Consider the following 12094-nt stretch of genomic DNA (forward strand, 5'->3'; position numbering starts at 1 on the left):
GTTCTTTTTCGTACCCTCTAAGTTTATTCGCAAATCTGTGGTTCCTCTCTACAAAAGTCCTTCTTCAAAACTATTAAATCTTTGTCACTTTCTTCTATTTTCGACCTTTAAATTCAAAAATGGCGAAAACATCACAAACCATTCCTCAGAAAGAGAAAGCTTCATCTTCACAGTCTGCCGCTGATGAAACACCGGTAGAGCCACGACCTGAGGAGTGCGTTCCTGGGGCGTGTGTTCTTACCTCTGATTTTAAGGTTGATAAAGGCTCATTGGTTCCCGGCCGATGTGAGCCAGTATCGAGGTACATGTGTTCGATAACCGAGAGGCACCTCAAACAGCTAAAGAAAGGTTGCAATTGGGAGAACAAATAAATAATAATCCCTTCTTCTAACGAAGATATAACCACTTACGTGAAAGGGTTTTTAAGTGTGTATACTTACCCTTTCACGTTAGGTCCCCTCGATTATGTTATTATTGACTTATGCCGTCAATACAAAATAACCCTAGGCCAGGTCCATCCCTCTTTTTGGCGGATCGTTATTTTGATACGATACTTTGTGAACAAAATCAAGGGGATGCCGTTCACCCTCAACCATCTCATCCGATTGTACCGTCCTCGCCTTTTTCGAGGAGGGTTTCAGCGTCGGGCTACCAAGGCTCTGTTCTCGAGCATAGACGAGTACAGGGATCGAGGCTGGATGGGAAGGTTTGTTCGAGTAAGGACTTCAGACCTGATTTCGACTAAAAATATGCCTTTCCCCGAGGAGTGGAATATGAAACGTAAGTGTAATTCTGCTGTTACTTCTTTCTATTTTGCCCTTTCATTTCTTTTCTAACCGATATTCCCCTTTTTGTGATGCAGCGGTTCCTTGGATGCCCCGCGCAGTTCCTGATCTCAAGAACTGGGTACGAGCTCTGGTTTCGACCTCCACATACGCCGCGCACTCATGGTGTGATTTGTCAAAGGGCCAATGGGAGGCCAAAAATTATGGTAAGCCCATTTTTCGTACTTTTTGGTAGTTCGAACGAGATGTTTTCCATATACTTCAATAAATTTTCCCGTATGTAGGCGTGGGCAAGGATTCGGTTTTGAGGCCCTCATCCATCGAGGAAGAGGCTTCGGCATCCGTTCCAAAGCCGGTGAAGGATAATAAGAGGAAAAGGGCCTCCGTTCCCGAAGATCCAAAACCGAAGAAGTGGATGACTCGTAAGCTGAAGAAGAATACCATTCCCTTGACCATGGAATCAGTTCTGCATCTAAGGGATGAATACGAAGAAGAAGAAGAAGAAGAAGAAGAAGAAGAAGAAGAAGAAGAAGAAGAAGAAGAAGAAGAAGAAGAAACGACGGGTCCGCGCTGGTGGCCCGAATGAAGAAAGGCACCGATGTCCCATAATAAGTGATTTTTTTGGCTTTTATTTTGGTCCAAAATAAGTGTCTTTTTATATAATCAAGAAGGAATTAACTTTATTTTTCCAAAACTTGCCCTTATTTACATATCTTAATGTGTCAAGTTAACAACATATAAATTTTAATTAAGGATAATTCAGTCAAAATACATTTTTGTTCTAGGAGTCAGTATTTTCTTAAGGGGCACATCAAAGATTAAAAAGTCATTTATTATGGACTAGAGGGGGTATGTATAAAAAGTAATCAAGTCTAAAGGACACTTCGAGAGATTTTGAGATTTCATTATTAACATTCTCCTCAAATTGTTTCTTCCTATATATTACACGTTTCTTATGAAATTCGGCTTCGATAGTAATTTCAAATGCAATTTGCTTGGCAGAAATCAAAGCAGTTGCAAATCTTTCATCTCTTTATTTGTTAAATAAAGAAATCAAACTTTTTCACTTCACATAACTTTTTTTTAAATCTTATATATAGACTAATAGGTGTAAAAAAAAAAAATGAGACCTCCACAAATGTGAGGCCTAAATCAGTTGCTTTACCTGCTTTATGGACGGGCCCCACTCGGGTTAAAATTCACAACAGCCTTGACTAGCTCCATGTCTCTTGACATAGTCTGAGGATCTGATAAATATTTTCCACAACCCCAAAACACAAATCCTCTCTTTCTAAGGTCAACCTCTAAAAAAGGATGAGGAAAAACCAGCCCAGCCCATTTAACTACTAAAACCAATTCTCCATTGGCCCTTTTCTGCTTGAGACCAAAAACAAAAGCCCAACCCTCCAAGTTTCCTTTTCCACTTTCACCAGAATATCCATATTTCCGTCATCACTAGCCTTATTGGTGATGTTGCCTAGGAGTCTTAGGTGGTTTGTTTATAGATTGGACACAATCCTTTTCAAAGTTTGTTGTGATATACAGCAAAGCAAGAAGACAAACTTAGAAGAAAACAAGAGACGAATTACCAAATCACAACAAGTAATGACAAAATAATTAACATCGACTACACATAAGAAGGAAAAAAATGGAATAAATGAGTTACATGCGATTATCATAGCTGACGCGGCACAGGCTGATATATTAATGATATCTTATTTACTTGTACTGATTATTGAATTAAACCTCTGCCACAAGAAAATATGTTATTTCACCTCATTTTTCAGGAAAGTAACGAGACTATATATTAAATCATACCAACTAGCGGGATGAGAAATTTTAGTCAAATTATTATAAAAACAAGCTATCAAGTAAATTCGGATAATTACAAAGTAACAAATAATAACAGGCTAACTAAACACAAATTACCTATATTTGGAGAAACAAATAATAATACCACTAAATTATCTACTTTCACAAAGAATAATACTACTCTTTCTGTTTCAATTTAGATGACGTATTTTGGAAGAAGTAACATGTTATAATATCTTGTGGCCGATATTGAATCATTTACACACTTCTATAAATCCAAACCCAAATGCGTACTATGAATTAGTGCAAACCTCAATTCAGAAACAAAACTATGTCAAGTTCAAGACCATTAGTGATATCAATGACGCTGCAAAAGCCAGAATTAGTAATTCCAGCAACAACAACACCTCGTGAGAGAAAACATCTTTCTGATATAGATGATCAAGGGAGTCTTCGTTTTCAAATTCCCATATTAATGTTTTACAAATATAATCCTTCAATGGAAGGCAAAGATCCTGTAAATCTCATCAAAGAAGGATTGTCAAAGACACTAGTGTTTTACTATCCATTAGCTGGTAGGATCGTTGAATTAATGCCTGATAGGAAGCTTGTTGTGGATTGCAATGGTGAAGGAATCTTGTTTGTAGAAGCTGATGCCCAAGTGGAGCTTGACAAGTTAGGAGACTCCATTAAACCACCATGTCCATACTTGGATCAACTGCTATATAATGTGCCTGGTTCTGCTGGTATCATTGGCTGTCCTTTTTTGTTAGTTCAGGTAAACAATCTCCTTATGTTTGATTTAGATGGAATGATTTAAGTTATATATACGTCCATAATGTGAAGGTTTTTTAACTTGTGATAGCAGCAGCATGTTACTTGAATTTTTACGGAATTATCTATTATAGTAAGTAATATTTATCAATTAAGAGATTTATATGTAGTTATTTAATAAATGACATGATTGTGTAAATATTTTTTACCTTAGAATTTAAACTTATGAAAATTCTTCTTTTTTATTTCTTGAACAGCAAAAACGCCCTTACAGGCATTTATTCCCTGCGCTATAATTTCAGTGTCACATTTTGCTTTAATATATTGATGAAGCCAGATGGATAAAGTAATCTCTTTGGAAAAATATATATGTTAGTATTTACATAAATTGCTAAATTTTAGAGTTAGTGTCGCGACTATAAAAGAACTTTTTGCAAAAACTTAATGAGGTTCCGGTGATGGAAAAGGAATAGTGACATTAATGTTAGACGACTTCATTACTATTGATATTGTTAATCGACCAAATAATATGGATTAATCGGAGTAAATTTCATGGATAGTCATTCAACTTTGCGTTCATTACTCTAAAATCATTCTTTTTTGATTATGTAAAAGTCATTCAATTTTATATTCATTACCAAAAAGTCATTTTTCTTTCTTTTGTTACACAAAAAGTATTTTATTATGCTCTAGTTATCACAATAGTCACTTTAACCAGATTTTATAAAACTTTCACCTGAAAAGTCTATTATGCCCTTAACATTATAAATCCTCCAATTTTGTGTAATACCTACCATATTATATATAATATATTTTTACTTAGGTATTTTACTTATAATTAAAATAACTTAATATTATATTCTTTATTATTTTTATAATATATTTGTACTTTTAATTTTTCCTTAACGTTAGTTTTCAAGATATATAACATTATATATATATATATATATATATATATATATATATATATATATATATATATATATATATATATATATATATATATATATATATATATATATATATATATTTCCTGAGCCGAGGGTCTATTGAAAACAACCTCTCTATCCTCACAAGGTAGGGGTAAGGTCTGCATACACACTAGCTTCCCCAGACCCCACAATGTAAAATATTACTCGGTATGTTATTGTTGTATAGGTCACATTATTAAATTTGTCAATAAATTACTGTGAACAAATATCAAGTCAACATTCTTAACCATGCCTAATAATTTTTTTAAAATAAAATTTATAAAATTAAAGTTCACATATTTATCAGCCAAGCCATAGTCGTTAATCAAATAAATAAAATACTCACATTTAGTAATCTAACATATAAGATTAACACTTTAAAATAAATAATATTAATAGAGAAAGCATACAAAACTTAATATTAAATACAAATATATTTGAATACTTTAAAAAAAGTGTCACTGACTAAAAAAATAATATTATTTGTTAAATAAATATTTTATTATTATTTTAAATAAATATTAAAATAAGATTTTTTTGTTGTTTTTATATTTTTAAATATATTCATCTTTGAATATGATTAAACAAATTGAGTGTCAGGGGAGAACTAAATGTATGGATATATTATAAAAATAATAAATAAAATAATATAAAGTTATTTTAAATATAAGCAAAATAGCTAGGTAAAAATATATTATATAAGTATATAATATAGAAGGTATTACTTAAATGAGAGAATTTATAATGTCAATGGCATAATAGACTTTTCAAGTGAAAGTTTTACACAAAATCTAGTCAAAGTGACTATTGTAATAACTAGAGCATAGTAAAATATTTTTTATGTAAAAAGTGACTTTTGGCTAATGAACATAAATCTAATTAGCGTAATGTGTGCCAAGAGTTTGTTGTTCATGACTTAATTTCCCATAGTCATCAAAGTTCCCTTACTTAAGCTAACATATGATTACCCCCTCCCCCTTACTCTCTCTCTATATATATATTTATATATAGGTAACCCGTTTTAGCTGTGGAGGATTTGCTGTTGGATTCAGATTAAATCACACTATGATGGATGCCTATGGTGTGAAATTGTTTCTAAATGCTTTAACTGAATTGATCAAAGGAGCTTCAACACCTACTATATTACCCGTATGGCAAAGGCATATCTTAAGTGCTAGATCATCCCCATGCATTACATGTACGCACCATGAGTTTGATGATCACAAAAGCAATAATATTAATGCATGGGATCAAGACAATACTAAGTTGATACAACACTCATTCTTCTTTGGAAATAAAGAGATGGAAGCAATTCAAGACCACATTTCTCCAAACCAACATGTAATTTATAAAAAATTCGAGTTATTAGTTGCATTTTTATGGAAGTGTCGTACGATTGCTCTTGGTCTGCATCCCGAAGAGATTGTCCATTTGACTTACCTTGTTAATGTACGTGGAAAATCACTAAAATTTGAACTCCCCTTAGGATATTATGGGAATGCATGGGTTTCTCCAGCAGCAGTATCAAAAGCAGGATTGTTATGTTCAAGTCCTTTAACATATGCAATTGATTTGGTTAGAAAAGTTAAAGATCAAATGAACGAAGAATACGTCAGATCAGTGGCGGATTTAATGGTGATTAAAGGGAGACTGGAGTTGACAAAATCTTGGAATTTTATTATCTCAGATAATAGATCTGCTGGATTTGATGAAATAGATTTTGGATGGGGATTGCCTATTTTTGGAGGGGTTCCAAAAGCTATATCTGTGATTAGCTTTTGTCTTCCTCTTAAAAATAACATGGGAGAAAAAGGTATTTTGATAGCTATAAGTTTGCCTCCACTGGCCATGAAAAAATTTCAAGAGATTGTACAAGATACTTGTCACAATCCAAAATTTCAGCCCGTCGTTATAGCGCATAACATACCGGCTAGGAGAGCCAAAATATAACAATAGAGAACTAGAATAACATATAGCTGCCTTGTTATAATGTTCAGCGGCTAACTCTGCAACTATTTTCTTAGGCTGCTTGTACTCCATTTTCAACATCAATTAGAGTTCAATATCAACAATACTTTTTCAAGTTTTATTCCTAGCACTTGTCAGGTACTACAAAAGAAATCTTGAAGACAAGTTAACTAAAAAAAAAAAAAACACAAAAAGAAAAAAGAACTAAATTCCGAATTAGTACAAAAAATTATTTTGATCACTATTTATTGTCAATTACGGCAATGTACGCCAAAATTTGACAAGCGCAAAATACAACACGAAATTGATGCTCGCTAGCGAAACATTGTATAGTTAAATTATCATCTTCACATGCATTGGATTTAAACAATATTCGAGTAATTTCTGTCTTATTTGCTATTCAGGATGATCAACACTTGATTTCGAGTAATTACTACTACAATTAACTACTAAATTAAGATTACCAATAATTAGACCTCATCACGGAGAAGGAGAGTTGAACTAACAGGTTGTAAACAATGGGAGAAATAAGGGTCGTGACAGGATATGTGTAAGATGACTATTTGAGATCTAACTCTGTTTAAATTCACTCTAATGTGCTAATGATTCTCACAAATTCACTCGATGATTAGCTTAAACGTAAGGTTAAGATTCATCTCTCGATTAAATCTGAACTCTACAAAATAAACTAATATAAAACACTGTGAAGATATGCAAGAATATGTTAATGGACTAGTCTTTAGGAAAACGTCTTTCAAATATTCACCTAACTTGGTTTAATCAATAATTCAAAAAGCTCTCTCGATTACTTAGAAGAATCACTAAATTAAACCAAATCAAATAATGTAAAGATAATCACCAAAATATTTCTCTTTCGATTAAATAAATCGGTGAATAAAGTTGAAAACAATTCAAAGTTCCATACACGTAATCACACAATTAAATTAGAGTTAATCCACAAATATCAATCAAAATACCATATCCGTCAAAACCTTAGGAAAAAACTACTCCATAGGTATGGAGAAAGTTATCACAAATACGTTTAAGAACATAGAAAACATCAAAGACAATTTTATAATACTAACTCTCGTTTTTACATCGATTGGCAAGAGAATTTATAAAATCTTGTATTTTCAAGACGTGGTAGCTCTCCCAAAACTCTCCTAGGTCGAATTCCCTTCAAAAATCGTGTTTATAGTATATTTATACTGAATATGAACAGACCTAAACTAAAATACTCACTCTGAACCGAACCGAAATAACTCGCAAAATATTGCACTAGTACATCAGCGCGACGCACGGGACGCCGCATTAGTGGCACTTTTCATAGAAGTGCACAATTGTGCCTAACAATTAAATAGGCAGCAACCTTGGTGTACACAAAGTCCAACATCACGTGTAAGTGGACAAATTTAGAAGACTGCCCCTTTTCCTTCCTGATGCAATTTGCCAAGTCACTGAAATACCACACACCCTTGAGCACGGAGGTGTTAGTGCAAATCTTGGCTTTGTACATTTTTTCTCACTTTTTCATATATATATATATATACACACACTATCTCCGACCCCGTATTCAATCCCGACTTAACTATCAAACTTCAAAGTTTTATTTATCTAATTAAGCTCCAAAAATGTATTTTAGCTTGGATTCTCAACCTACACAACAAAAAATACGTAACGAGTATAAATTATCGATATTTTAGTTCAAACACAGTTGAAGTGTAGCAAATAATAGGTGCAAAGTAGCCAAAAACTTGTATTTCTAGCCTATCATCACGTACTAAATCACTGATAATTTTTTTTTCATACCCGCGTGTATATCATCAAGAGAGAAACATGAGAGGGCGGCTTTTGGGAGATGGATCTATATCTACACGCAAGCACGGCCAATTCAACGTGCTACCAGTCCGTCGTGGTCACATGCTTAATATCATAAACCGGCGTGGTCACAGGCATAACAGTACAACCCAGGTTAAAAGATGCTTTTAGTGCTCCTCCTGTTGCTTCTGGTAACTGAATTGTGTCTAAATGTTACAACGTTATGTTCTCTGTGCAACTATTCTATTTGGCACGATTCATGCAAATGATGTTAGTCCGTGTACAAACTATGTTTCTAACACCAAAGTAGTGAAGGTTGCTGTGTCGGACCTAACACTATCGTTCTACGTCTCAGGCACAACTGCTTTGAATTAACTTAGGAAGAGTTTAATTTCTATTTACTGATAATATAAAAGATATTTATCCAATCAGATCATTTGTTAGGTAATATTGGCTCTATAAATATTAATTGATAGTATGATTAAGATGGGTAAAAAACATATAGGTTAAAATTCGCACTATAACAGCCTTGACTAGCTCCCCGTCTCTTGACATAGTCCGAGGATCTTATTACTGTTCTTCACAACCCAAAACACAAATCCTCTCTTTCTAAGGTCAACCTCTAAAAAGGAGGAGGAAAAACCAGCCCAACCCTCCAAGTGTCCTTTTCCACTTTCACCGGAACATCTATATGTCACGACCCAAAATCCAACTAACTAGTCGTGATGACACCTAACCCAACCCGCTAGGTAAGCCAAATAGCAATAATCCGATTCAAAAGAGATTTAACTGAGAAAATAAATGATGAAATAACTGAGCTTTTATACAAAATCCCAAAGACTGGTAGTACAAATCATGAGCTTCTAAGATTTAGAGTTTACAAATCTGGTATGAAATAAATTGATCATCTGTTGTAAATATACACAAACAGATTAATAATTCTAAAGCTACCAAGAACGAGAGGTAACTATGACCGGATGCAGGTACGTCTCCAATGCCAGCTACAACATCAGCATCCAAAATCTGCACACAAGGTGCAGAAGTTTAGTATGAGTACAACCAACCCCATGTACTCAATAAGTAACAAACCTAATCTTAGGTTGAAAGCAGTGACGTGCTTGGACAGCGGTTAGAATCCAACACCAATAGCCAACAACAACTTATAACATCATAATAAAAATAGTACAAGAAGTAACTCAAGGATATGATGCTCAGCTCGTCCACAATTATGGAAAAATAGGCATGCTTTTCAAGTATAATAGTAAAACCCAAATCTTTCACCGAAATCACCCAAATATGAGTATATCAGAAAACTATGATTTTTTCCAAAGACTTTCAACAGCAGGTAAAATATTTAAATCTCAGATGGCATGAGGTAAGTACATCTCTATGCCTACATGTAAATGTGCATATGAAGTCATAAATGTCACAATACCGTGTAATATGAGAAAATGCATCTCTATGTCTGTATGTCAAATATACTTGTCAATGCAATGCATCAGAGCGATGAACTCATGTAATCACACTCTAAGAGTACTCAATATCACTGTCTCCCACTCCCACTCATCACACTCAAATCACTCAGCACACTCAGCCTCTCAGCACTGTACGGTACCTGCTGTGGCGTGCAGCCCGAACCACATATAGCAATAAGACTGCTGCGGAGTGCAACCCGATCCACATATAGCCATAAGGCCTGTTTTGGCGTTTAACCAGATCCACATATATCCATGAGGCCTGTTGCGGCGTGCAACCCGATCCACATATAGCCATAAGGTTTGTTGCGACGTGCAACCCGATCCACTAATCTCACTCACAACACGGCTCTCGTGCCCCAACTCAATCATCAATCTCTCTAGTCTCTCGGGCTCACAAATCTCATGCCAATCAGCCCAAATAATAATAACATGTTATGACAACAAATGATAATAGAGACTGAGATATGATATGCAAATGAATGACTATAACTAAGTATGCAACTACAATTTAAGCAAATAACTCAACAGCAGATATGACCTCAGTGGGTCCCAACAGAATAAGCATATAGTCTAAACATGATTTCTAACATGGATCACAACTCAATTACTCTAGCACGTAGGAATTTTATGGATAAACACAAGCTTAGGTAACTACACAGTATCACAGAATCATCCGTGTCATATTCACACGGTGCACGCCTACACGCCCGTCACCTAACATGTGTGTCACAGAAAAACCAAACACATAATACGTATATTCAGGGATTCATACCCTCAATACCAAGTTTAGAAGTGTTATTTACTTCGAACAAGCCGAATCCAATACCGAGCAAGCCAAACGATATTAAAAAATGCCATCCCACGCATACCGATCTCCGAACGGCTCGAAACTAGCCAAAAGCAACTTAAGAACATCAAATAATGCCAAAGAAAATAAACCCGATCGAATCTTTAATCAAAAGCCCAAAGTCAACCAAAAAGTCAAACTTGGGCTCGCACCTCGGAACCCGACAAAACTCATAAAATCTGACAACTCATTCAATTACGAGTCCAACCATACTAGTTTCACTCAAATACGACTTTGAATCGATGCTCAAAACTCGAAAATTTACTTTATGAAATCTTAGAGTAAAACCCCCAACTTTCTCTTTGAAATCATCAACCAAATGCCAAAAACAAGAATAGATCCATGAAATATAATCAAAACTGAGTAGAGAACATTTACCCCAATTCATATGGTGAAAATCTCTTCAAAAGTCGTCTCAATCCGAGTTTCATAGCTCCAAATATGCAAAAATGGTCGAAACCCTTCGAAATAGAGTACTTTATATTCACTGGACGAATTAATGAATTGCGATCGTGGAAATACCATCGCGATCGCAAAGAAGAAAAATGCACTGCCCCAAGATTACTCTATGCAATCGCAGCAATAGCCCCGCGAACACGAAGAGGAAACCAGCCTCCTGTCCAGCTCAGCCCATAACACTACGCGAACGCATGGAAGCAGATGCGAACGCGATGAAGACCAGCCCCATCCCTACGCGAACGCGTTCATCCTCACGCGAATATGAAGAGCAAGTTCACAGCAGACCAAAACACCTTTTCCGATCGCGGCTAGACCTTCGGGATCGCGAAGAACACGAGAAGCAACAGGTAACAATAGAAAACCAGCAATGCAAAACCATTCGAAATGATCCAAACTACGTCCGAAACTCACCCGAGCCCCCTCGGGACCTCGTCCAAATATACCAACAAGTCCCATAATATAATACGAACTTACTCGAGGCCTCAAATCATGCATAACAATATCAAAATCACGAATCGCGCCTCAAATCATTATTAATGAACTTTTGAACTTTCAACTTCCAAAACTCGTGCCGAACCATATCAAATCAATTCGGAATAAAATCAAATTTTGCACACAAGTACCAAATGACTTAAAAAAGCTATTCCTATTCCCAGAACCACAATCTGAATCAGATATCATCAAAGTCAACTCTCGGTCAAACTTATGAATATTCCAAACCTTCAAATTTTTAACTTTCGCCAATTAATTTCAAAACCTTCTAGAAATATCCAAATGTAAATTCGGGAATACGCCCGATTCCAAAATCTCAATCCGGACCTGACGGAACTATCAAAACTCTGATCCGGGGTCAAATACACAAAAGTCAAACTCGGTCAACTCTTCCAACTTAAAGCTTCAAACATAAAATTCATTCTTCCAAATCACTTCTGAATCACCTGGAAACCAAGACCGACAATTCAAACAAGTCGTAATACACCATACGAACCTACTCAAGACTTCAAATAGCTGAACAAAATGCAAATACTCTAAACGACCGGTCGGGTTGTTACACCATATTTCCGTCATCACTAGCCTTATTGGTGATCCTCATTCACGAGGTCATGTTGCCTAGGAGTCTTAGGTGGTTTGTTTATAAATTGGACACAATCCTTTTCAAAGTTTGTCGTGCTATAAAGCAAA

At 35.2% G+C, this 12094-nt stretch overlaps 1 protein-coding gene across 1 annotated transcript; it reads left to right on the forward strand.

Moving 5' to 3' along the window:
* Positions 1-2861: 2861 nt before the first annotated feature.
* Positions 2862-6431, forward strand: LOC142171638 (methanol O-anthraniloyltransferase-like). The gene is made up of 2 exons (XM_075235063.1): positions 2862-3375; positions 5354-6431. Exons 1-2 carry the CDS (start codon positions 2929-2931, stop codon positions 6290-6292), a joined length of 1386 nt encoding a protein of 461 aa, XP_075091164.1. The 5' UTR covers positions 2862-2928; the 3' UTR covers positions 6293-6431.
* Positions 6432-12094: the final 5663 nt, after the last annotated feature.

Source organism: Nicotiana tabacum, chromosome 17, assembly GCF_000715075.1.
Source record: "Nicotiana tabacum cultivar K326 chromosome 17, ASM71507v2, whole genome shotgun sequence".
Lineage (NCBI taxonomy): Eukaryota > Viridiplantae > Streptophyta > Magnoliopsida > Solanales > Solanaceae > Nicotiana > Nicotiana tabacum.